Source organism: Carcharodon carcharias, chromosome 15 (genome assembly GCF_017639515.1).
Source record: "Carcharodon carcharias isolate sCarCar2 chromosome 15, sCarCar2.pri, whole genome shotgun sequence".
In the NCBI taxonomy this organism is placed as follows: Eukaryota; Metazoa; Chordata; class Chondrichthyes; order Lamniformes; family Lamnidae; genus Carcharodon; species Carcharodon carcharias.
This window is the reverse complement of record NC_054481.1, coordinates 112,970,000-112,997,045: the sequence shown is the minus strand read 5'-3', so window position 1 is coordinate 112,997,045 and position 27,046 is coordinate 112,970,000. Positions and strand designations below refer to the sequence as shown.

The following is a 27,046-nucleotide window of genomic DNA, read 5'->3' as shown; positions in this document are numbered from 1 at the left end:
AACAAAGATGAGAATTTTACATTTGAGCCAGAGTAGGTCAGCACGCACAGGGGTGATGGGTGAATGGGATTTGGTGCGAGTTAGGGAACCAGCAGCAGGTTTTTGGATGAGCTTAAATTTACAGAGAGTAGAAGGTGTGAGGTCTGCCAGGGAGCAAAGAGGAAATCTCACAATGTGTGGACTCACTGGGAAGAATCTGGAACTACATAATAGGATCAATGAAAAATGATGCAGTGGCAGTTATCAGGAGGTGTAGAAGCACACGTGAAGAGAAAGAATAGGGTTGGGAGGTGGAGCAGGGGTTGCTTGGTGTCTGCTGCGCAGCTTCAACAGCCAATAATGAAGGTTTAATTCATTAAACTCCATGATTAAGGATTTCTTCACCAATGAGGTGATAGAGTTAGGAACTCTAACTCTGCTCCAAAGAAGAGTCACAAGGACTGTTTTTTTTCTCTCCACAGGTGCTGTCAGACCTGCTGAGTTATTCTGGCATTTTCTGTTTTTGTTTCAGATTTCCAGCGTCCGCAGTGTGTTGCTTTTATTTTAGAGTTAGGAAAAGTCCTATCCAAAGCCTCCAAGCACACAAAAAGCAAACAGGACACATGGACCTGAGAAAAGTTGCTTTCTCCCGGTTTCTACCTCTGTGGAAGGCTACGTTAATAAACTCGTGTTAAGAGGTGTCAAATCTTTTAAACATCTAGCATTGTGTTCAATGGAAGTGAACAGCACCACCTAGTGCTTGTGCCTCTGATGTTGCAGTCAGATTCAATGGGCAGGTTAGTGAGTAGCTGAGTTTTATGTTGACTAGGAAGGCTTCCCAATTCCAAGTTCCCTCCCCTTGCTTGGGCATCAGACAGGATAATCCAACTGGCCAAATTCTCCCAAACCTGTGCCCACCTTTCCTGCAACTTCATGTTTAAACCTTTTTAATTATGTTTCTGGCCCCACACGGTACTGTGACCATGGCAAGTTATCCCTCCTCATCCTTCTCGGCCTTTCTGCAACCTTTGGACACAGTTGCCCAAACCATCCTGTTCTAATGCCTCCTCCCACCTTCCATAAACTTGAGCTCATCTGAAAATGTGCTAACATATTTTAACTCACAATGAGTCTCATTCACACATTGCCCCTGTGTTCGTTGACCTACATTGTCTCCCAGTCCAGCAACAACCTGATTTTAAATTTCTCATCCTGCGATTTCAATGGCCTTGCTTCTCCCTATCTCTGTAACCTCCTTCAGCCCCACAACCCCCTGAGATCTCTGTGATTCTCCACCTCTGGCCACTTGCACTTGTTTGGTTTTAATCGCTCCACCATTGGCGATCATGCCTTCAGCTGCCAAAGTCCTAAGCTCTGGAATTCCCTCTCTTAACATCTCTGTCTTGCTACCTTTCTCTCCTCCTCTAAGACCATCCTTAAATGACAAAGTTTTGTTCACCTGTCCTGATATTTCACTGTCAAATTTTGTTCAGTAACATGTCTGGGAAGAGCCTTGAAATATTTACTACATTAAACTCCCCTCCAAGCCACAAACCATCCTGAGTTGGAACTATATCGCCATTCCGTCACTGTGGCCACACCTTACCCCCCATCCCCTACCCACCAACAGCACTGTGGGTGTGCCTACACCAGATGGACTGCAGCAACTGAAAAAGATGGCTCATCATTACTTTCTCAAGGCTCAAGGGCAATCAGAGATGGGCAACAAATGCTAGCCAGACCAGCAATGCTCACATCCCAGGAAAGAATAAAAAATAGCCATGTAAATGTTAGTTATTGTTGTTGTTGATGGTGACATCAGCATCCCTGGTTCAGTTTCCAGTCCCTGATTATTATTTCCTGGGAATGCCCATATGTATATGTTGGGCTCAGCTGTGATGTCCTTCACAGTTGAATAGGTTGATGACCATTATTGAAGAATAGCTATTTGGCTATGGTTCACCATGCCACAGTTTGGGTAGAAACTTGCAGTCGGATTGGAAAGACCAAATTCATGAGGATGTAAAATGAGGGTGGAAGATTCACCTAGCTTGTGCTAAAGGTGAATCACCAGTAATATTTTCACCATGAAGGACAGTTCTGGGCTTAGATGTTACTAGGCTGGGAAAGGAAAAGATTGGAAGTGAACTCTTGGGATTTAAGAATCATTTTAGATTGATTCTGGGTGAATTGAATTTATTTTATGAACAGTCTAACATATCATATACCTGATAGTGGGTTTTTCCAGTTGTGTTAAAAGTTCTGTTCTGTAGTTTTAAGAATAAGTTCCCTACAAAAATAGTGTTTAGTCAATAGCGATTTTAATCTGTTTGTTACAGTAAACATCTTAAAATGTGAAATCTTGTGTCATCTGTTCAGTTATCAAGTGGAAGTTTGAATTTCTTTTTTAAAAGTTATCAGTCTCCACAGGGATCATAACAAATTTGGGGCTTTTTGTGGGATTTCAAATCCACAGGCTGAGAAGAGCACACTGGATTTGGCCAGAGTTTAAATAAATACAATTTTCACAGTGACTTTTCTGTGTTTATAGAAGGTAGAATGGTGCTGTCTACTGCTGAAGCTATCCTCAAAAGAGAGGACTTGTCTGTGAGTGCCTTGCAACAATTAACAAAGGTAAATTTAAAAGCAGTGGCAGGAAAGTTAGGAATATATTTAAAAGTAGTGGTTAAGAAGCTGGAAATAGTTGAGGTATTTGGAAGAAAAAGGTGATCTTGATAAAACACAAATTGAGTTGGCTAGAATTGGGTTACAAATTAAGAAAGAAACTTGAACTCGAAAGAGATAGAGAATAGCAAAAACTTGAACTCGAAAAGGAAGAGAAGGAAAGTGAAAAAGAAAGGGAGTGTGAAAACTTGAATTAGAATTTCAAAGAGTAAGAGAAAGGGAAAGTCTTTAATTCCAAAGAGAGAGGAAGCCAGGAAATTTGAACTGTGATGGGGAAAGACTTTGCTTACATGGACAGGGAGTAGCAGACAGGCTTGATGATGGGTCACATTTAACTCTTGTTTTTGATTTGGCAAGGAATATTTGCCTAGTGCCTAGATTTAATGAGGAAAGAGTTTAATGTATTTTGTCTCATTTTGAGAAAATTGTTACAAAGTTATAGTGGTCACAAGAAATTTGGACTATTCTATTACAAAGTATTTTGGTAGGAAAAGCATTGGAGATTTATTTCAGATGAACAGCCTGCAGAGTATAATGGAGTTAGGACTGCTATGCATATGAGTTAGTCCCAGAGTGTTATAAACAAAAATTTAGAAATCTGAGGAAGAGACAGAATCAGGTTTTGTGGAATTTGCTAGAGAAAATGTATTGGTATTTGATTGATGGTATAAGGTAATGAAGCTTGATCAAGATTTTGAAAACCTTAGGGAAATGTTGTTAATGGAGACATTTAAGAACAGTATTCCTTTAGGAATCATGTCCTACCTGGAAGAACATTAAGTTTCTAAAATAAGGGCAGCTGCAGTTTCAGCTGATAGTTATGAACTATCCCACAAACACACAGAGGCCAGAAAACCTTTGCTTGCAAACTAACAGAGAAGTTGGGCAGATAAACAAATTGATAATAATATGAACAGAGCCCTAATTACCATGAGGGGAATAGTAGAGCTGAAAAGACAAGTGCTTCTCAGAGTAGTAAAAAAGACATAATGGAGGATAAATCTGATTCAAGGAGATGAATATGTTACTTTTGTCATTAGATAGGGCATGTGAAGGCAGACTGCTGGAAGTTGAAAGCTAAGACGGTAGCTTTCGTGAGCATGTCTAGAGGGCTTAGCAAATCACTCAGGTGTACAGGGCAGCTTGGCTCACCTTGTTAGTGATGCCCACGTCCCGAGAATGACTGAAAGAAAAAGCTTGTGAGGAATAACCAGTTGTGACTGGGATTAGCATTGGTTACCCATACCTTTGGAATTGAATCCTGTCAGAATCCAGTATCTTCAGGAGACAAGGAGAAACCAGGGGATGAGACATGAACATAACACTTCCAGATGCCCCTTTTCCACCTGGCAGGAATCATGGAAGCAGCTAACTGGCAGCGAAAGGGTCAGTTACTTTGTCCTTTGGTGACAACAACTCACCCTCACTGTCAGCCTCTTGATTTAGAAGCTTTACAAAAGGTCACATTGTGTTCCTTTTAATTTTTGTATCAATTTTCTTCTGACGTCGTTTATAGGTTCCATTTTAGCATATTTATTACAGGACATACAATCTAAAAATCATCTATTCACACCAGTGCTACATATTTATTACTTTGTATAACTGCAGAATTATTAGCTTAGACATACAGACGCAGGTGTAGCTGGATGCATCTACTTTGTATTTTATTAAGAGATACAAGAGATAATTAGACACAGAACCAAATAACCAGCTGTAAAAGTCAGAGAAATGAAACTTTACCGACTGTTAGCTGACTATTTTACTTCTTTAATCTGTATATGTTTTAGTTTTATCTTAATTTATTTTTTAAATGATTGTAATACATAATGAAGCTGCGTTATGACACATAGACACAAAGGCAATAACTTGGATTGATTTCCCAGATTGGTGCACTTTAATTTGGAACTGAGTGACACAGACCAGAATGATGTCAGATTTTGTCCACTGTCTGCGCTAAATGGGTTGAGGAGCCAAAGGATGTAGGGATACAGATTCACAAATCATTAACAGTAACAAGGCAGGTTAACAAAGCCGTAAAATATACAATCAAAGCATTTGGCTCCATTTCCAGAAGAATAGCTTTGAAAAGCAGAGAAGATATGTCAAGATTATCTATAAGCTTGGTTAGACCACATCTGGGGCGCTGCATACAGTTCCAGTCTCCATATTATGATAAGGATTTTGAGGTACTGGAGAAGGTGCAAAAAATCTTTACCAGGGTGATGCCAGAGCTGAGCAGTTCCATCTATCAGGAAAGACCTAACAGACTGGGACTCTTTTCTCTAGAAAAGAGAGGGCTGAGTGGTAACATAGAAACATAGAAACTAGGAGCAGGAGGAGGCCATTCGGCCCTTCAAGCCTGCTCTGCCATTCATTATGATTATGGCTGATCATCCAACTCAATATCCTGCTCCCGCTTTTTCCCCATATCCTTTGATCCCTTTCACCCCGAGAGCTATATCAAACTCTTTCTTGAAAGCATACAATGTTTTGGCCTCAAATACTTTCTGTGGTAATGAATTCTACAGGCTCACCACTCTCTGGGTGAAGAAATTTCTCCTCATCTCAGTCCTAAATGGTCTACCATATCCTCAGACTGTGATCCCTGGCTCTGGACTCCACCACCACCATCAGGAACATCCTTCCTGCATCTACCCTGTCTAGTCCTGTTAGAATTTTATAGGTTTCTATGAGATCCCCCCTCATTATTCTGAACTCCAGTGAATATAATCCTAACCGAATCAATCTATCCTCATATGTCAGTCCCACCATCCCAGGAATCAGTCAGGTAAACCTTCACAGCACTCCCTCTATAGCAAGAACATCCTTCCTCAGATAAGGAGACCAAAACTGCACATGATATTCCAATAACCTAATTGAGGCCTATAAAACAATGAAGAGGTTTGATAAGGTAGATGTGGAGATGTTTCCATTTGAGGGGGAGTCCAAAACTAGGCACCATAAATATGAGATAGTCACTAATAAAACCAATAGAGAATTCAGGAGAAAATTATTTACCCAGAGAGTGGTGGGTCGAATGTGGAATTTGCCACCACAAGGAGTAGTTGAGGCAAATACCATTGATGCATTTGAGGGAGAAAGGAACAGAAGGATATAGGATAGGGTGAGATGAGGAAGCTGGTATGGAGTACTGGCTTTCTTAGATGTGAAAAATGGGGGGGGTGGAGATTTATAACATTTTAGGATCAGTTGAGAGATTATGGGAAGGGAAGCAGAGTGGGAGTGGGCTCTTTAAACACCTGTTGATGCAACATCTGCAAATTTTTTTTTTAAAGAAACCTTTAATTAATTCAAGACTAACTATATTTCATGTCAAAACTTGTTGGATAAATCTGCGTCACTCAGCTTGTGAATGATAAATAATTCTTGAAAGGCGGGGGTTGACGGAGAGGATTGAATTTGATGGCTTTATTATTTTTGACTGTTGGTGATGGGCAGTAAATCTGTGTCCCATATGCTTTCTTATTTTATCCTTGAAACTGAGTCAGAATGAAATGTTGATTGGATTTAACACTGCAAGGTAATAAAATGATGTTTTATTGATCTGGCTATGTAGTTTCTGAGGGGAAAGGGGACTGTAGGGTTATATAAAGGTGTGTGTTCAGCATTGGGTGTACACCTCTGCTCTCTCTGCCTCTCTCACTCTCTTGTCTCTGAGACTCTTCAATCATGATGTCCTTGGTACTTGTAGCTGGTGCATTGCTCCTCAGTGGATCCTGTGTCTTTGCTCTACCCATTGCAGACTCCATGTACAGAGCAGGTAAGCAGGGGAGATAGGGGAGGGGAGGTGGGTTTATGAGGCATGGGTTAGCCTTGTCCAGTGTCACTTTCATCATTCACTCATACCCATGAGTCAGTATAAAAAAGATGCCATGTAAAGATACTCCAATGCAGTATGGAGGTGCCGTCTTTCAGATGAGATGTCAAACAAAAGCCCTTTCTGCCCTCCCAGGTAAATGTTTAAAGATATTGTAATATTACGAAAAAAACAGTTCTCTGCAGTGTCATGAACAAGACTTATCCCTCAACCAACATTACTAAAAGAGATTGCCCGATCAGTATCTCACTGTTGTTTGTGGGAGCTTACTGAGTGCAAATTAAATGCTGCATTTCCTACAACAATGACTACACTTCAAAAAGTACTCCATTGACTCTAAAGAGCTTTGGGATATTCTGTGGTTATGAAAGTTGCTATTTAAAAGCGAGTTTTATATTTCTCTATTATTGTGTTACAGCTGATAATTGTTCTTGGTTTTAAGTTTGTATATTAAAGGGTTAAAGTTAATTAAGGCTGGAGTTTATTATTGAATTAAGCAGTAATGTTTCCAAAGCTTTAACAGTGTGCAAAATTCCTGAACAGGATGGGGTTAAGCTGTGTAAGTATTTAATGTATTTAAGTATGTATGTATTAGTGTATGTATTTAAGATATGTATTTAATTCAGGTTTTACTTGGGATCCCATTGTACAAAGCTAAGTTTGCGATCTGGTTCAGCAGGTGATGGAGTTTCACTTAAACCTTTCTCTCTTTCACATTGTGTTGATATTTTTGTCCCTCTGATGAACTGCAATCATGCTTTTCGGCCTGGGGGGGACGGAGTTTTGTTGTTAGGATTAAATTACTAATCCATTTACTCCTTACAAAATTAAACTAGATCAGCGGGCTGAATTTTATGGTGGGGGAGGTGGGGGGTGGGGAGGTGGCTGGGTGGGTGGTGTTTACTTGCTCACCTTTATGTTTGTCAGTTTGTGACCGATTTTAAAAAGGCCACCTGGGAGCAATAACATGGTCCTGCTGGTGGCCTGGACAAGCAGAGAATGGGACTTGCGCTCCCCATTGGGAGGAAGCCCTGCCCTCATGAGCCATCAGCCAATCTGATTGGCCAACAGCTCTAGCAGGTTCCCCCACCCTCCCCTCCCCCCACCATGCCCCCCTCGCTCTCCCTGCCCCCCACCAGCAGCGCCAAAAGCCTGTAATGGGCATTGCTGGGATGGCAAGGATCCCTGGGATGAAGAGGACAAGGTCACTTGGGAGAGGTAAGACTGGGACGTCCCCTCACTCCCGTTCCTACCTGCCTATTCAACCTTCTCGCCTGCCTACCACACCAAGCGCACGGCAGTGTGGGCAGTATAATATTCCAGTCGATTGGCTCGGTAACGTTTTCATCAAAATGGCAGGCAGGGCTACCAACTTCGGTAAAAACAAAAAAACTGCGGATGCTGGAAATCCAAAACAAAAACAGAATTACCTGGAAAAACTCAGCAGGTCTGGCAGCATCGGCGGAGAAGAAAAGAGTTGACGTTTCGAGTCCTCATGACCCTTCGACAGAACTTGAGTTCGAGTCCAGGAAAGAGCTGAAATATAAGCTGGTTTAAGGTTTGTGTGTGGGGGGCGGAGAGATAGAGAGACAGAGAGGTGGAGGGGGGGGTGTGGTTGTAGGGACAAACAAGCAGTGATAGAAGCAGATCATCAAAAGATGTCAACAACAATAGTACAATAGAACACATAGGTGTTAAAGTTAAAGTTGGTGATATTATCTAAACGAATGTGCTAATTAAGAATGGATGGTAGGGCACTCAAGGTATAGCTCTAGTGGGTTTTTTTTTTTATTTTATATAATGGAAATAGGTGGGAAAAGGAAAATCTTTATAATTTATTGGGAAAAAAAAAAGAGAAGGGGGAAACAGAAAGGGGGTGGGGATGGGGGAGGGGACTCACGACCTAAAGTTGTTGAATTCAATATTCAGTCCGGAAGGCTGTAAAGTCCCTAGTCGGAAGATGAGGTGTTGTTCCTCCAGTTTGCGTTGGGCTTCACTGGAACAATGCAGCAAGCCAAGGACAGACATGTGGGCAAGAGAGCAGGGTGGAGTGTTAAAATGGCAAGCGACAGGGAGGTTTGGGTCATTCTTGCGGACAGACCGCAGGTGTTCTGCAAAGCGGTCGCCCAGTTTACGTTTGGTCTCTCCAATGTAGAGGAGACCACATTGGGAGCAACGAATGCAGTAGACTAAGTTGGGGGAAATGCAAGTGAAATGCTGCTTCACTTGAAAGGAGTGTTTGGGTCCTTGGACGGTGAGGAGAGAGGAAGTGAAGGGGCAGGTGTTGCATCTTTTGCGTGGGCAAGGGGTTGTGCCATAGGAGGGGGTTGAGGAGTAGGGGGTGATGGAGGAGTGGACCAGGGTGTCCCGGAGGGAGCGATCCCTACGGAATGCCGATAAGGGGGGTGAAGGGAAGATGTGTTTGGTAGTGGCATCATGCTGGAGTTGGCGGAAATGGCGGAGGATGATCCTTTGAATGCGGAGGCTGGTGGGGTGATAAGTGAGGACAAGGGGGACCCTATCATGTTTCTGGGAGGGAGGAGAAGGAGTGAGGGCGGATGCGCGGGAGATGGGCCGGACACGGTTGAGGGCCCTGTCAACGACCGTGGGTGGAAAACCTCGGTTAAGGAAGAAGGAGGACATGTCAGAGGAACTGTTTTTGAATGTAGCATCATCGGAACAGATGCGACGGAGGCGAAGGAACTGAGAGAATGGGATGGAGTCCTTACAGGAAGTGGGGTGTGAGGAGCTGTAGTCGAGATAGCTGTGGGTGTCGGTGGGTTTGTAATGGATATTGGTGGACAGTCTATCACCAGAGATTGAGACAGAGAGGTCAAGGAAGGGAAGGGAAGTGTCAGAGATGGACCACGTGAAAATGATGGAGGGGTGGAGATTGGAAGCAAAATTAATAAATTTTTCCAAGTCCTGACGAGAGCATGAAGCAGCACCGAAATAATCATCGATGTACCGGAGAAAGAGTTGTGGAAGGGGGCCGGAGTAGGACTGCAACAAGGAATGTTCCACATACCCCATAAAGAGACAGGCATAGCTGGGGCCCATGCGGGTACCCATAGCCACACCTTTTATTTGGAGGAAGTGAGAGGAGTTGAAGGAGAAATTGTTCAGCGTGAGAACAAGTTCAGCCAGACGGAGGAGAGTAGTGGTGGATGGGGATTGTTCGGGCCTCTGTTCGAGGAAGAAGCTAAGGGCCCTCAGACCATCCTGGTGGGGGATGGAGGTGTAGAGGGATTGGACGTCCATGGTGAAGAGGAAGCGGTAGGGGCCAGGGAACTGGAAATTGTTGATGTGACGTAAGATGATCTCAAGGCCCGAGATGATAGTGTCATTCAGAATGCCGTTCAACGTGAGCTGGGGGTTTTTCTCTCTTTCAGGCACCAGAGCTGGGAGCAGAGGTTTTGGTGGAAGATTTTGAAAAATGTTTTATTTTTGTTTGTGTGTCCCTTTCGTTTTTTAATTGAAAAGTGGAATTTAAGAATCGAAATGTGAACAGCTTTGATTTCAGATGACACTTTTTTTGCTTCTACTTCCTCCCCTATGCTTTTGAAATTTCAGGTCGATGATCCTTCATCAGAATTTTTTTGACCTGAAGCATTGACCGTTTCTCTCTCTCTCCGCACGTGCTGCCAGACCTGAGGAGTATCTTCACCATTTTCTGTTTTTATTTTGGATTTGCAGCATCGGCAGGGCTTTGTTCTCCAAATAAGCAGCTCGACTGATAACCATTGAGTTGGGGATTGAGGGTTAGAAAATATTACCAGCAAGGTGATGTAAGATGAAATCTCTTCATGAGATATTCTGCGAGGTGGGTGAGGGCACGCGCTGTTTTGGGTGGGAGCCTCAGCCAGGATACTCATACATGGGCTCAGGTAGGTGTTGGATAAGGAGCCAAGTGGTCTTTGGTCTTCCAGTGTTCTGATGTTCTAATGCTCAAACGATTATCTTCCAGTGTCCAGTGAGGAAAATCAGGCTTTAAATCCGGACGAATTGCAAAGTTTGGACAATAGCTTGCTTCTGTGGAACCCACCTGCTGTGATGCCCAAGGCCAGTCTCTACGATGCCATCAGAGATCTAGAAGCTGCTGAACAACTTAAGAATGGTACGGTCCACAGATTGGGGGCCCCAAGACACTCCCACGATGCCCACTCTTACCATGGTTTAGACTGTCAAAGTGAAGGATGGCCTGCACATAAGTGCAGTTACAACATCTGTCCCCTGGATGTCTTTAACAGGTCTTATGTACAGAATGTTCACTGGGAATGTTGTGGTAAGGGATCAGTGCTGCAAATCTGGCTTGGAATCAGGCCAGAAAAATGTACTGAAAATCTCCCCTATCTGCTGCTTGGAACTGACGTGAGTTTGGACAGTCTCAATCTAGTTCTATTGGCAAGACATCTGCTTCTACTTCGCCACTAGTTGATAATCTTATCATTGTGGCTGGTGTGGAAAATGGGAACATGCCATGTGGTGCAGTAAAGGGTCCTTGTCTTCTGAGGGTGACACTGAAGCAGGTTAACGGGAGCTTTAACCTGTGCTGTACCGGCTCTAGGAGAGTTTGATGAGGACAGTGTAGAGCGAGCTTTACTCTGTATCTAACCCCGTGCTGTACCTGTCCTGGGAGGGTTTGATGGGGACAGTGTAGAGGGAGAGTTACTCTGTATCTAACCCCGTGCTGTACCTGTCCTGGGAGTGTTTGATGGGGACAGTGTAGAGGGAGCTTTACTCTGTATCTAACCCATGCAGTTCCTGCTCTAGGAGTGTTTGAGGGCACACTGTAGCTTCACATCTTGAAGCTTTCCTTCAAGTTGTGATGCACTGCTGTCTTCTCCCATGTGGGCAGCTTTCCACTGGCAAGCCAGAGTTACCAGTTTATTCTCTGTGGATGTGTCTTTATACCTCAGATTCATTCCATCACCTGCTTAGAGTTCTGAGGATTAACCTGTGGGTTCTCCTTCATCTGTTGAGTACAGAAGGTGAACTGAATCTTACTTCCTTGTCAACAGGTCTGAGGGAAATCAGTGACACTGACTTCGGAAACGTCAAAGAGGTGAGTTTAGAACATGGGAAATCTGAGGCACTATTGCTTTTGGAGTCAGCACATCAGTCATCCCTTCGCCTGTCAGTCATCCCTTCGCCTGTCAAGTCATCCATTCGCCTGTCAGTCATCCCTTCGCCTGTCAAGTCATCCCTTCACCTGTCAGTCATCCCTTCGCCTGTCAGTCATCCCCTTTCTTGTAGGTCATCCTCTCGCCTGTCATTCATTCCCTCTCCTGTCAGTCATCCCCTCGCCCATCCATCACCCCCTCATCCATCAGTCAACTCCAACCTCTCAGTCAACCCACACCTAGACTCATTAACAACACAGGATGTCATTCAGCCCATCGAGTCCATGCTGGCTCTCTGCAGAGCAATCCGGTCAGTTCCACTCGATCCTCATAGCCCTCTAGGTTTATTTCCTTCAAATACCCATCTATTTTCTTTTGAAATTATTGTTTCCGCTTCCACCACCCTTGGGGACAGTGAGTTCCAGGCTATTACCAGTCCTGGTACTGGTTCAAAAATTCTTTCTCACATCCCACTAGCATTTCTTGCCCATAACCTGTCAGTCAATCCTTCATTGTCAGCCGACTATTCATCTGTCAGTCAACCCCTCACCTGTGTCAGCTCCTCACCTGTGTCAGTCCCTAACCTGTACCAACTCCTCACCTGTCAATCCCTCAACTGTATCAGCTCCTCACCTGTATCCCACCCTCACCTGTCAGCTCACCTGTGTCATTCCCTCACCTGTGTCAGCTCATCTTTCAGTCAGTCCCTCACCTGTCAGTCGGCTGCTCACCTGTATGTCAGTTCCTCAATTTCAATCAGCCCGTACTGCCTGTCACCTCCTCCCCTGGGAGTGTTTGATGCGATAGTGCAGAGAGAGAGCTTTACTCCGTATTAATCCAATGGTGAATTCCTCCACACTCCAGTAGCTGACTTATACTCAATGTCTTGGTTTTAATTATGAAGGATGAACATGAGGTTTAGATCAGTCAGGGTGCTTGGAACCATCTGTTTTGTTGGGGGGGAGGGGGGGTGGTGGGGTCGACTTTTGAGCAGAGGTAGAGCTGGGCGGTTTCAGATGTGGATTGTGTTGGGGTGGAATTTGGGGTCACATAGAGATTTGGGTGGGGGTTTAATGTACGATAAGGGGTTGAGGGCAGGATGGGTGCAGACCAGGGATGGAGATTGCAAATCCAATCCTTTGGAGTCTTGGCAACTAGTCTCTGCTCTGTCTCTCTCTGCAGATTCTAGATGGAAGGAGAGCACAGTCCAAAGTAGGCCAACTGCTTGCCGGAAAAGGCAGAAAACTATTCAAGAAACGTAACAACTTCTCAGACTGCTTTTGGAAGTACTGTGTGTGATATCAGCCTCTTGCTACCTGGATTTTGAAACAATCCTCTCACGGTTATTTTTAATAAACGCCTGGCACTGTTAGAAAGTATGTAAATGTTTTCTGGTACTTAATAAGCAAATCACCACTTATTAAAGTTTAATGAAGCATTGCAGATGGTTATATCTCTGCTTCAGTTATCAATAAAAATTGTATGTTTTGCAAACATGTGGTTCTCCTCAGATGCAAATAAGAACAGGCGTTAACATTCACATCACCGTTCCCTCCCGCCCTGGGGATTTTTTTAATTTTTTGAAACTAAATCGTACGTTACACGTGTTGGATACAACATGTTTGGGTTATAATCTATCAGGATACAATGTGCTCAAAATCACACAGCAGGAATCGGCTGTCGGGTGCAACATTCTTTAGTTTGTAACAGAAATTGATCGTCTCAATCTCCTTGCTGGATCCTGCAGAGATGATGGGATCCTCCTGGTCACTCAGTGTCCATCCTCTGCACAGTCTCCTCCACCAGCTCCATCTCTAATGGAGTGATGGTTTCTTTCAGCACAACAGTGGTCCCCTTCTTGTAGCGATACTGACCCTCCCTGCAGGAAACGACAGTGGAAATTAACGGGGTGGGGGGTTGTGTGGAGTCATAGAGTGATGCAGCAGAGAGGAAGAGGCTTATCGTGCTTGTACCACGCTTTGGAAGAGCTAAATAGTCCCATTCCCCCTGCACTTTCCCCAGAACCCTGCAACTTTTCCCCTTTCACGTATTTATCCTCTTTCACATGGTGCATTCCAGATTATAACATGTTGTGTAAAAAAAAAATTCTTCCTAATCTTCCCAATAATTTTAAATCCGTGTTCTCTGGTTCTCCACCTACCTGCCAGTTTCTCCCTACCTACTCTAACAAAACCTTCATAGTTTTAAAATAACTTCATATTATTAAATCCATTACTGTTAAATCTCCTCTTAATCTGATCTGCTGTAAAGGGAACAGCCCTAGTTGCTCTAGTCTGAGAAAGAGAAGAGGCTGGAGAGCTCCTTCCCTGGGACTGTTCGAGTAAATCTCCTCTGTACCCTTTCTAAGGTCTCAATGCTATTCCTAAAATGCACTCTCAGAATTGGACGCAAGACTCTAACGGGCCCCAACCAGTGCTTATCAAAATTAACCATCTGTACGCTATTCCACTTTTCCCCACGATGTCCCCTGTCCTTCTGAAGAATCACCCTGCAAGCTGGGTACTTACTTTCTGCCCTTCTTGTTGGGGGTGTCGAAGGCACGAAGAAACTCGGTCTTGTTGCTGGTGATGATGAGAAGGTCAACGTTACTCCCAGAGCCGAGGTCACAGAATATTCCGGCGAGGATGGCTTCACGGACCAGCTGCTTGGCTGCTTCCTCCTAGAGATAAATAACTGGCTTCAGTGTGAATTGTGGCAGCTGAGATTCCAAGCAGGGCCCAGGGCTGGAGCAACCAGGGGCTGGAGTAACCCGGGGTCCAGGGCCAGAGCAACCTGGGGCTGGAGTAACCCGGGGCCCAGGGCTGGAGCAACCAGGGGCTGGAGTAACCCGGGGTCCAGCGCCGGAGCAACCTGGGGATAGAGTAACCCGGGGCCCAGGGCTGGAGCAACCCGGGGCTGGAGCAACCAGGGGCTCAGGGCTGGAGCAACCCGGGGCTGGAGTAACCCGGGACCCAGGACCGGAGCAACTCGGGGCCCAGGGCTGAAGCAACCAGGGGCTGGAGTAACCCAGGGCCCAGGAGCGGAGCAACTCGGGGCCCAGGGCTGAAGCAACCAGGGGCTGGAGTAACCCAGGGCCCAGGACCGGTTCAACTTGGGGCTGGAGTAACCCGGGGCCCAGGGCCGAAGCAACTCAGGGCTGGAGCAACCAGGGGCTGGAGTAACCTGGGGCTGGAGTAACCCGGGGCTGGAGTAACCCGGGGCTGGAGCAACCAGGGGCTGGAGCAACCAGGGGCTGGAGCAACCAGGGGCTGGAGCAACCAGGGGCTGGAGTAACCTGGGGCTGGAGCAACCAGGGGCTGGAGTAACCCGGGGCTGGAGTAACCAGGGGCTGGAGTAACCCGGGGCTGGAGTAACCCGGGGCTGGAGCAAGCAGGGGCTGGAGCAACCAGGGGCTGGAGTAACCTGGGGCTGGAGCAACCAGGGGCTGGAGCAACCAGGGGCTGGAGTAACCTGGGGCTGGAGTAACCAGGGGCTGGAGTAACCCGGGGCTGGAGTAACCTGGGGCTGGAGCAAGCAGGGGCTGGAGCAACCAGGGGCTGGAGTAACCTGGGGCTGGAGTAACCCGGAGCTGGAGTAACCAGGGGCTGGAGTAACCTGGGGCCCAGGGCCAGAGTAACCAGGGGCCCAGGGCTGGAGCAACCCGGGGCTGGAGTAACCAGGGGCCCAGGGCTGGAGCAACCCGGGGTTGGAGTAACCCGGGACCAAGGGCCGGAGCAACCAGGGACTGGAGTAACCCTGGGTCCAGGGCCGGAGCAACCAGGGGCTGGAGTAACCTGGGGCCAGGGCTGGAGCAACTCGGGGCTGGAGTAACCCGGGGCCCAGGGCCAGAGCAACCAGGGGTTGGAGTAACCCGGGGCCCAGGGCCGGAGCAACCAGGGGTTGGAGTAACCCGGGGCCCAGGGCTGGAGCAACCAGGGGTTGGAGTAACCCGGGGCCCAGGGCTGGAGCAACCAGGGGTTGGAGTAACCCGGGGCCCAGGGCTGGAGCAACCAGGGGCTGGAGTAACCCAGGGCCCAGGACCGGAGCAACTCGGGGCTGGAGTAACCCGAGGCCCAGGGCTGGAGCAACCAGGAGCCAAAGGCCAGAGCAACCAGGGGCCCAGGACTGGAGCAACCCGGGGCTGGAGTAACCAGGGGCTGGAGCAACCAGGGGCTGGAGTAACCTGGGGCTGGAGTAATCTGGGGCTGGAGCAACCAGGGGCTGGAGCAACCAGGGGCTGCAGCAACCAGGGGCTGGAGTAACCTGGGGCTGGAGTAACCTGGGGCTGGAGCAACCAGGGGCTGGAGTAACCCGGGGTCCAGGAGCTGGAGTAACCAGGGGCCCAGGGCTGGAGCAACCTGGGACTGGAGTAACCAGGGGCTCATTGCTGGAGAAACCAGGGGCTGGAGTAACCCGGGGCCCAGGGCTACAGCAACCAGGGGCTGGAGTAACCCGGGGCCCAGGGCTGGAGCAACCAGGGGCTGGAGTAACTCAGGGCCCAGGGCTGGAGCAACCAGGGGCTGGAGTAACTCAGGGCCAGTGTAAAAGAAAGTTTGCGTGTCAGCAGTAGTACAAGGATACTAGTTTTGCTAGTAATACAGGGTGTAAACATGCTGTGACCCAGTTTTTTTATACATTTTCCTGCACACCTGTGTTTTCATAGAGCTGGCACAGAGCGCTTTGCAGTATAGGGGGAGTGGTGTGGTGTTGGGCAGAGGGTACAGGGCAGGGTCCTGAGCGAGGGGTCTATGGGGGGGGAGGGGGGGTTGCTGCAGGAAGTGGAGCGATCCTGATGTCCATGGAAGCAAGAATTCTTAATCCAGTTTTAGCTCTTTCATCAACGAGAAAGCAGTTGTGGCATCCGGTGGATGGGAGAGGTATTTACCTGAATTTCCGGGGTAAATCATTGGTATAAGTTAAATGTAATGCTCCCTTATAGAGAATTTCCAAATCAGGAACCATTATATAGCTTTGTTGAGCAGTGATCACTGAGGTCAGCGTTGGGGTGGGGGCTTTGCCATGGCATCAGTGGGGGAAGGGATCACGCAGTGCGCGCCCAATTCTCCTCTGGTCAGTCACTCACCTCCATGTTTGGTTTGAATCGATCCTCCAGTACAGCCATTGCAGCAGCTGAACCAGAACCTGTCAAACAGGAGACACATACGGACACTCATTAAAGTCACAGTAAACCCCTCACTACAGGTTTACCACCCAGAGACCCAAACACAAACAGTCAGAGTTACTGTTTGGAAACCAGATTAGGGAACCTGAATCAGTCAGGCTGTTCTCTCTCTACTCCTCTTCCTCAAGTGCTGACTCTCCCTGCGCTGTGGTCTCAGCACTCCCGACCCAACACAACTGTCTATTCATCATGTATGAGTCTTGAGTGAGCCCAGCCAGACTATTTGACCAGGGAACATCTCCTAGAGTCACCAATGCTCCAGGCATATCCTAGGTTTTCCTGCAGGAATTAAAGATTAAATGCTGCAACAGGAACATTTCTCAGTTATACAAATATGGGAGAGGGGTTAAATTGCTGTTTGACTAGCAACCAAGAACCATTCAATTGAGCAATGAAGGGTTTGTTCATCTTCTGACTGCAAGAGGAAGGCTGAGTCCCAGAATGATTAAATGGTCTGGTGACCAATCACAGGAGCCTGGGGGGCGGGGGGGCTGGCAGACAGAGGTCATGTGACAATCCATCCAACCAGATCTTGTCCTTTCCAGGTGCAGTCAGCAGGGAGTCCTGGCCAATGTTCCTCTCCTAGCAACTGGACACTGAGGTCAACTCAGTCACTCATCAGTAAAACCGAGCACAGGGCAAAGAAGGGACCTGGGTTCATATGGCTTAGCAATTTAACCAGCTAAACAACCTTTAAATCATAGAGTCAAGCAGCACAGATGGAGGCCATTCTGCCCATTGTGTCTGTGCTGGCTCTTTGAAAGAGCCTTCCAATTACATACGAACATATGAAATAGGAACAGAAATAGCCCATTTGGCCCCTTGAGCCTGCTCTATCATTCAATAAGATCATGGCTGATCTTCTTCTGTTTAAATTTCCACATTCCCATCTAACCCCGATAACCTCTGATTCCCTTGCCTAACAAGAATCTGTCTACCTCTGCCTTAAAAATATTCAATGACCCCGCCTCCGCCACCTCCTGAGGCAGAGAATTCCAAAGTCGCACAACCCTCAGAGAAAAACTCCTCATCTCTGTCCTAAAAGGGCAACCCATAATTTTAAAACAGTGCCCCCTAGTTCTGGACTCACCCACAAGAGGAAACATCCTTTCCACGTCCACCTTGTCAATGCTGTTCAGGATCTTGTCTACTTCAATCGAATCACCCCCCACTCTTCTAAACTCCAGTGGAAACAACCCCAGTCTGTTCAACCTTTCCTCTTAAGGCAACCCACTCGTTCCAGGTATCAATCTAGTCAACCTCCTCTGAACTGACTCCCAATGCATTTACATCCTTCCTTAAATAAGGAGACCAAAATAGCACACATATTTCAGATGCGGTATCACCAATGCCCTGTATAACTGAAGCAGAACATCCTTACTTTTATGTTTAATCCCTCTTGTAATAAAGGATAGCATTCCATTAGCCTTCTTTATTACTTGCTGTACCTGAATTCTAACTTTTTGTGACTCGTGCACTAGAACACCTAGATCCTCCTGCACCTTGATTTCTGCATTCATTCTCCATTTAAGTAATACTCTGCTTTTCATTCTTCCTCTCAAAGTGAACAACTTCACATTTTCCCACATTAAACTCCATTTGCCAGATCTTTGCTCACTCACTCAACCTATCTATATCCATCTGCAGCCTCCTCATGTCCTCTTCACAACATACTTTCCTACCTATCTTTGTGTCATCTGCAAATTTGGCTATCATGCCTTCACTCCCCTTGTCTAAGTCATTGATGGAAATTGTTAAAAGTTGAGGCCCCAATACAGACCCCTGTGGGACTCCACTGGTCACTTCCTGCCAATCAGGAAAAGACCCATTTATGCTTATTCTCTGTTTTCAGCCAGCCAGCCAATCCTCTATCCATGCTAACATGTTACCCCCTACACCATGAACTTGTATTTCTGCAATAACCTTCAATTAGTCCAACTATTGCCTGATGCTTTCCCCACTGCCGCTGAAATATTTTCCGTTTCAACTTTTTATCAGATTCCCTGTTTGGAATTTTTTGGAATTCTTGTAGCCAGCCCTAGGCCTGCTCGATAGATGATGATTTAGACTGAGTGTTGACATGTCCTTACCCATGGCGACATAGGGGAGTTTGTCCGTGGAACCGTGAGGATATACTGCATACAGGTGGGGTCCTGTGCAGTCCACACCGCCCACTATCACTGATGCACTAATGTGCCCCTGGTACCTGAAGGAAGATAAAGATTAAGTTGCATTTAAGTCAGGAAGGGGTTCATTTTCACTGTCCTCGTGGGGCATTGACTGTTCTGGAAGGATGAGGTCAGTTGTAACAGGATAAGGGCACTGGCCTTTCTAACCCATTAACACTGACAATGTCATTGACAAGGCCACCATTTTGAAAGGGGCCTCTTGGCGGGCGCCTAAATCTCCTGCCTGATTCAGGTGATTGGCCCCTTTTAATATGGGAACCGGAATCCTACCACATAAATGAGACCCTGATGGCCTTTTTAGGATGGAACTGGACAGATGGTGTACTGTGCTGATTCTGACGAATCACATGGGCGATGGCCCTCACCAATGGCCAATTATGTCTCTTAGCCCCAAAGCAGCAGGGGTCACCTGCAAAAATAAACCTGGCCTCAGCCCTGGAACTCTATTCTCCTCCCTGCCCCAGAGACCACCCCCTGCCCCATGTTCCACCTCCCTCGACCACAACAGCCCCATGATCCACCCCTGTGACGCCCACTACTGTGAATTTCCACCTCCAAGGACCCCAACCTTCCCTGAAATCTCCCTCCTCCACCCCTCGTAACACAACACCGCCCCCCCTCCCCCCCACCCCCCACCAAGGCAGGAATGACCACTTTCCACAACTCTGACCCCCTACCTAAGTCAGACACATTGTGCCCCCGACCTTGCTGCTGGCAGCTTGGTTTCCTTCACCCAAGCTGGTGAGCTGTGCCAGGGGGTGTCCGGCTGAGTCCTTAAACCTCGCCCAGTGAATGGAAAGAAGGCTGGAGCCTCTAAATCGCCGTGGAGCGGGAGGGTGTCGGAAAAGGGGGGAGGTTGTTAGGGAGGAGGATGGGAGAGCGGGATGGGGAGAGGGAGGACGCTGAGGAGGTGGGGAGGCGTGAGGGGGAGGGTGTTGGGGAAGGGAATGGGGGAGGGGGAGGGGGAGGGGAAGGGTAGCATAACGTGCCTGAAATGCGTAGATGACCAAAAGTCTGAAAAGACTCTGCACTGAGAGTGGATGCAGGAATTTGGCTGCGAGGGCGTCTCAGGCAAAGCCAATTCTCTGACACTGACCCGCAACTGTTGTCCAGCCCACATCAGTGACCAGGAGTGACAGCCTGGCTGATCTCTCCTGCAGTGATGTTGAGGCACATTGTGGCAAAGTCACTCTCGATTCATTCAATACAGACCTGGGCCCAAAGCTCGGACCTTGTAGCTACATGGCAGAGAACACTGTGCCTGTCTCCGGTGCCATTAGGGGATGAGCCCTTTACCTCACTGTTTAATTCTAATGATTAAAGAGCCATCAAGATCAATCGACTGTGTACAATGAGCTGCTCTGTGCACGCTCTCTCACCTGAACAGCATCTGCTTCAGCATCCGGTTAACAATGGCCACACGGGGCTTACGCCCGGTCAACAGGCTGTGGAGCTGGATGTTAGAGGCCATCATCTGTGTTGTAACTTCAGCATCGGCTGCACAGCCTGCACCACAGCAACTGGACAGAGAGAGCAAGAGGGAGAGAGAGATGAAGACTTAATATCACAGAGAGAGAGTGGGAGAGTGAGGGGTTAATATCACAGAGAGAGAGTGGGAGAGTGAGGGGTTAATATCACAGAGAGAGAAAGTGGGAGTGTGAGGGGTTAATATCACAGAGAGAGAGAGAGAGAGTGGGAGAGTGAGGGGTTAATATCACAGAGAGAGAGAGTGGGAGAGTGAGGGATTAATATCACAGAGAGGGAGAGAGTGGGAGAGTGAGGGGTTAATATCAGAGAGAGAGAGAGTGGGAGAGTGAGGGGTTAATATCACAGAGCGAGAGTGGGAGAGTGAGGGGTTAATATCACAGAGAGAGAGAGTGGGAGAGTGAGGGGTTAATATCACAGAGAGAGCGTGGGAGAGTGAGGGGTTAATATCACAGAGAGAGAGTGGGAGAGTGAGCGGTTATATCACAGAGAGAGAGAGGGGGAGGGTGAGGGGTTATTATCACAGAGAGAGTGGGAGAATGAGGGGTTAATATCAGAGAGAGAATGGGAGAGTGAGGGGTTAATATCACAGAGAGAGAGAGTGGGAGAGTGAGGGGTTAATATCACAGAGAGAGAGAGTGGGAGAGTGAGGGGTTAATATCACAGAGAGAGAGTGGGAGAGTGAGGGGTTAATATCACAGAGAGAGAGTTGGAGAGTGAGGGGTTAATATCACAGAGACAGAGTGAGACAGAAAGTGAGGTGTTAATATCACAGAGAGAGAGTGAGACAGAGAGCAAGGGGCTAATATCACAGCAAAAGTGAAAGTCCAAGGGGTTAATATCACAGAGAGAATGTGAGACAGAGAGCAAGGGGTTAATATCACAGAGAGAGAGAGAGTGAGACAGAGAGCATGAGGGGTTAATATCACAGAAAGAGAGTAAACGTGAGGGATTAATATCACAAAGAGAGAGCCAATGAGCAAGGGGATAACATTTTAGAGAGAGACGGATTAGTATAACAGAGAGAGTGAGAAAATGCAAGGGGTAATATCACAGAGAGAGAGGGAGTTAGAGAGCGAGAGACTGAGAGATTAATATTACAGAGAGAAAGTGAGAAAGCGAGGGATTAGTATCATAGAGTGGGAGTGAGAGAGCGAGGGGCTAATATCACTGAGACAATGAGAGAGAATGAGGGATTAATATCACAGAGAGAGAAAGCGAGGGGTTAATATCACAGAGAGAGAGAGGGGTTAATATCACAGAGAGAGAGAGTGAGAGAGCAAGAGGCTAATATCACAGAGAGAGAGTGAGAGAGCAAGGGGTTAATATCACAGAGAGTTAGAAAGAGAGCGAAGGGTTAATATCACAGAGAGTGAGAGTGAGAGAGAGCGGGATTAATATAACAGACGGTGAGTAAGTGTGGGGTTAATAACGCAGGGGAGAGAGAGCTTAATATACTCAGGGAGAGAGTGGGAGGTGAGGGGTTAACACCACAGAGAGAATCAGGGAGAGAGAGAGTTAGAGAGTGAGAGAGTGTGAGGGATTAGTATCACAGTGAGCGAGGGGTTAATATCACAGAGAGAGAGAATGGGAAAGTGAGGGGTTAATATCACAGAGCGAGAGTGAGAGAGAGCAAGGGGTTAATATCACAGGGAAAGAGTGAGATCACATGGGGTTAATATCACAGAGAGATTGAGAGACACTGAGAGCGCAAGAAGTTAATATCACACGGAGAGAGTGAGAGAGAGCAAGGGATCAATATCACAGAGAGAGAGAGCGAGGGGTTAATCACAGAATCACACAGTGCAGAAGAGACCCTTCAGCCCATCGAGTCTGCACCGACACGTGAGAAACACCTGACCTATCTACCTAATCCCAATTACCAGCAGTTGGCCCATAGCCTTGAATGTTGTGATGTGCCAAGTGCTCATCCAGGTACTTCTTAAAGGATGTGAGGAACCTGCCTCCACCACCCTCCCAGGCAGCACATTCCAGACCGTCACCACCCTCTGGGTAAAAAAGTTTCCCCTCACATCCCCCCTAAGCCTCCTGCCCCTCACCTTGAACTTGTGTCCCCTTGTGACTGACCCTTCAACTAAGGGGAACAGCTGCTCCCTATCCACCCTGTCCATGCCTCTCATAATCTTGTACACCTCAATCAGGTCGCCCCTCAGTCTTCTCTGCTCCAATGAAAACAACCCAAGTCTTTCCAACCTCTCTTCATAACTTAAATGTTTCATCCCAGGCAACATCCTGGTGAATCTCCTCTGCACCCCCTCCAGTGCAATCACATCCTTCCTAATAATGTGGCAACCAGAACTGCACACAGTACTCCAGCTGTGGCCTCACCAAGGTTCTATACAACTCCAACATGACCTCCCTACTTTTGTGATCTATGCCTCGGTTGATAAAGGCAAGTGTCCCATATGCCTTTTTCACCACCCCACTAACATGCCCCTCTACCTTCAGAGATCTATGGACACACACGCCAAGGTCCCTTGGTTCCTCAGAACTTCCTAGTGTCATGCCGTTCATTGAATCCTTCCTTGTCAAATTATTCCTTCCAAAGTGTATCACCTCACACTTTTCAGGGTTAAATTCCATCTGCCACTTATCTGCCCATTTGACCGTCCCGTCTATATCTTCCTGTAGCCCAAGACACTCAACCTCACTGTTAACCCCCAGCCAATCTTTGTATCATCCGCAAACTTACTAATCCTACCCCCCACATAGTCATCTATGTCGTTTATATAAATGACAAATAATAGGGGACCCAGCGCAAGTCCCTGTGGTATGCCACTGGACACTGGCTTCCAGTCACTAAAGCAGCCTTCTGTCATCACCCTCTGTCTCCTACAACTAAACCATTTTGAATCCACCTTATCAAATTACCTTGTATCCCATGTGCATTTGCCTTCTTTATAAGTCTCCCATGTGGGACCTTGTCAAAGACTTTGCTGAAATCCATGTAAACTACATCAACTGCACTAATATCACAGAGAGTGACTGAGCAAGGGTTTAACATCATAGAGAGTGAGGGATTAGTATCACAGAGAGAAAGTGAGACAGAGGGAGAGTGAGTGGTTAATATTAGAGAGAGAGAGAGTGCGAAGGGTTAATATCACAGCGAGAGAGGGGTTAATAACACAGAGAGAGTGAGGGGTTAATAGAGAGAGAGGCTTATATCATAGAGACATAGAGAGTGATACAGAGAGCGAAGGGTTACTATGACAGAGAGAGCAAGGGGTTAATATCACAGGGAAAGAATGAGAGCATGAGGGGTTAATATCACAGAGAGAGAGGGAGAGTGAGAGAGCAAGGGGTTAATATCACAGAGCGAGAGAGGGAGAGAGGTTAATATCATAGAGACATGGGGAGAGATTGAGACAGAGAGTGAGGGGTTACTATCACAGAGAGAGAGAGTGAGAGAGAGCAAGGGGTTAATATCACAGGGAACGTGTGAGAGCGCATGGGGTTAATATCACGGAGAGAGAGTGAGAGACACTGAGAGCGCGAGAAGTTAATATCACACGGAGAGAGTGAGAGAGCAAGGGATCAATATCAGAGAGAGAGAGAGAGAGAGAGGGGTTAATCACAGAGAGACAGTGACTGAGCAAGGGGTTAACATTATAGAGAGAGAACGAGGGATTAGTATAAGAGAGAGAGAGGGGGGAACTGAGAGAGAGGGGTTAATATCACAGTGAGAGTGAGAGAAAATCAATGTGTTAGAGGGGCACAGCTCGTTGTAAGGAGAGTGACTTGTATGTTTAGTTAATGATGTATTTTAATTAACTATATTTGTTATAGTTAATAACTAGAGAGCAGAGGCCAATTAGTAAGGGGACCACCAGAAGGAGTGATTTAACAGGTGTTGCGAGCCTGTGACTGTGAGACACAGACTGACTGTGAGGGTGACACTTACTAGATGTTGGGGGCGATGTGGTGGATCTTGATACAGTTCTTGTCAGCAACAACCATGTCGTCTGTGGCCCGGGTGTCAGCTGCCAGAATCACCCCATCCTACATAACACAGAAAACAGGCAGTCAGATTGGTAGTCATTATTGCCACACTGTTATAGGGAGCTCTGTACTGGAAACTGTTAAACTGGTTTGTGTGATGTGAGACTAATTATACATTAATTACCGCTCCAGAACTCACACCAGATTGAGAAAAATAAAAGAAAAAAGGGGAGGTATTGTTATTATCCCCACGATGTTTCTCTCTGGGTTATTGCTGACGGAGATGTGTCCCAGTGATTAATCTTTAATTCGTGGAGCAGACTAAGCAATTTTGGAGGATTGGCAATCTCCAGTTGTTGATGAGGATTTACCTTGAAGATGAAGCCAGCGATAGTGGTCCCTGTCTTCTTTGCTTTCAGGTGTTTGTAGCCCATCTGCTGCAGCTCCCTCTCCAAAGCTGCATTCCTGAAAGACAAGGGAGGGTTGAGAAGGAGAAGTAAGGGAGAGAGTGAGCAGGTCAGGGGCAGCTTTGCTGAGCCATGCTGCAGCGGCTCAGGTGAGTAGCGCTCTCACCTGAACCAAATGGGTTGTGAGTTCAAGTCCCACTCCAGAGACTTCGGCACACGATCTGGACTGACATTCCTGAAGTGGTCCTCCACAGTCTGTCAGCAGAGACATTAAACTGAGGTAAAAACAAAAAAACTGCGGATGCTGGAAATCCAGAACAAAAACAGAATTACCTGGAAAAACTCAGCAGGTCTGGCAGCATCGGCGGAGAAGAAAAGAGTTGACGTTTCGAATCCTCATGACCCTTCGACAGAACTTGAGTTCGAGTCCCTCGAACTCAAGTTCTGTCGAAGGGTCATGAGGACTCGAAACGTCAACTCTTTTCTTCACCGCCGATGCTGCCAGACCTGCTGAGTTTTTCCAGGTAATTACATTAAACTGAGGCCCTGTCTGCTCTCTCAGGCAGGTGTAATAGATCCCATGGCACCATTTTGAAGAAGAGCAGGAGAGTTCTCCCCAGCTCCCTGACCAATATTTATCCCTCAACCAACGTCACAAAAACAGATTATCACTTTGCTGTTAGTGGGATCTTGCTGTGTGAAAACTGGCTGCTGCTTCATACCTGATAGTAGTGACTACACATCGAAAAGATTGTTCATTCCTTGTAAAGCACTTTGGGATGTCCTGAGGCTGTGAAAAGCGCTATAAAAATGCAAATTGTTTCTTTTCTAATATTAGAAATGATGGAGTTCTGAAAGGGTCAATATCCAGCAATGTTAAACTGCCCTCTCGCCTGGTTTCTAGTTGCTGGGCAGGCTGCACTCTGAGGCCCTGTTGTGCGCTTAATGAATTGGCTTCACACAGGGTCACTCGGTCAAAGACGGTTACTGCTTATCACCGGGAGGTGGGAGGAGGACAGGATCCAGCTACAACACCACCCCCTCACCTCACGGTCAAATCAGCTGTGGACACTCTGCCTGGGGGGGGGGTCAAACCTGGATGAGGGGCCAGAGAAATGATGGTGCCCTGGTGAGCTGCTCCCCCATGGGAGCCAGCATCTTCAAGGAAGGGAATGAGAGGAGAGGTAGAAAGGATTGAAGGGGATGGGAGAGGAGAGGAGGGAGAGTGAGAAGAGGACAAGAGGAGGGGGGAGGGGGAATTGGGAGGGAGACCCCAGCAGGGACGGGGATCCTCCCCCTCCTGTGAATGAGAAACAGGAGGAAGCTTTGGATCAAGAACTTCATATTTGAGTCCATTGAGTTTGAGGGAAGATCCCCTCAGTCGATCACAATCTGTACAAAACAGCCCCCATGCTGAATCTGCTAGTCATTCAGACAATGTCTTACTTTCAGTTTCCATTTGCCAAGCACTGTTTAAAATATACACCAGCCCTGGTTGCACAGCCCTAGCTCCCTCACCTTAAAGCCAGTTAGACAGTCCGGAGAACAGCACTCTCTCTAACCTGAGACAATCTTGTGCCAGTATTAATGCTGGTCTCAGGGCAGGTGCCTGGGCACAAGGAGGCTGACATCACGGAAGTCCCTCAAAAGCTCCTGCCCAGCCTCACCTTTACCCTTTGGACATTATCCAGGGATTCATTTCACCTCCTCCCACTCTCCTCCCCTGGCTCACCTGCTGCAGTTCTCGAAGCTGAATCCCCCGATAGGGGTGCTCAGGAATCTCTCACATTTAAACATGTCGACCTGCAGACTGGCCTCTCCTCTCCAGCTCACTTTACTTTCACTTTCACAACCTATTGAGTAAAAACCCCATGTGATTACGGGGAGCCAGATTTGCCAAAAATAGTTTTTGAACCAGAGTGAAATCAAAATTCAAAGAAGCACCAAATCTCTCTCGTTCTCTCCTCCAGACTCCTGTCACTGCCTGTGGCCCCAGTCACACACACTCTGCGGATTTCTGAGTATGGATGAATTTGACTTTTAGAGGAAGGGAATAGTGAAGGGGTTACAGCATGAAGCCCTGCTCCTGCTGGGAGCAAAGGGACAAGCAGAGCTGATCAGTAAACACTGAGGTCTTTACTCTGAGTCACCGGGGACTGTTGCAGTTGAAACTGCTCAGCCCTGTCTGTGAGCACATG

At 47.1% G+C, this 27,046-nt stretch overlaps 1 protein-coding gene across 1 annotated transcript; it reads right to left on the bottom strand.

The window, feature by feature from the left end:
* Positions 1-13,169: 13,169 nt before the first annotated feature.
* LOC121288112 (proteasome subunit beta type-7-like) lies at positions 13,170-26,712 on the bottom strand. The gene is made up of 8 exons (XM_041206445.1): positions 26,581-26,712; positions 24,813-24,906; positions 24,404-24,501; positions 20,376-20,516; positions 18,898-19,013; positions 16,709-16,767; positions 14,154-14,305; positions 13,170-13,504 (listed from the first exon to the last, which is right to left on the bottom strand). The coding sequence occupies exons 1-8, from the start codon at positions 26,643-26,645 to the stop codon at positions 13,393-13,395; spliced, it is 837 nt and encodes a 278-aa protein (XP_041062379.1). The 5' UTR covers positions 26,646-26,712; the 3' UTR covers positions 13,170-13,392.
* Positions 26,713-27,046: the final 334 nt, after the last annotated feature.

What these genes read in the sequence shown, in the direction of transcription:
- LOC121288112 (XM_041206445.1), bottom strand. Translation starts at nt 26,645, where the DNA reads ATGTTTAAATGTGAGAGATTCCTGAGCACCCCTATCGGGGGATTCAGC. An exon ending in CACATCGCCCCCAACATCTA is followed by an intron (nt 20,517 to 24,403) that starts GTAAGTGTCACC and finishes CTCTCTGTCCAG; the next exon opens with TTGCTGTGGTGCAGGCTGTG. An exon ending in GATTCAAACCAAACATGGAG is followed by an intron (nt 14,306 to 16,708) that starts GTGAGTGACTGA and finishes ATTTATCTCTAG; the next exon opens with GAGGAAGCAGCCAAGCAGCT.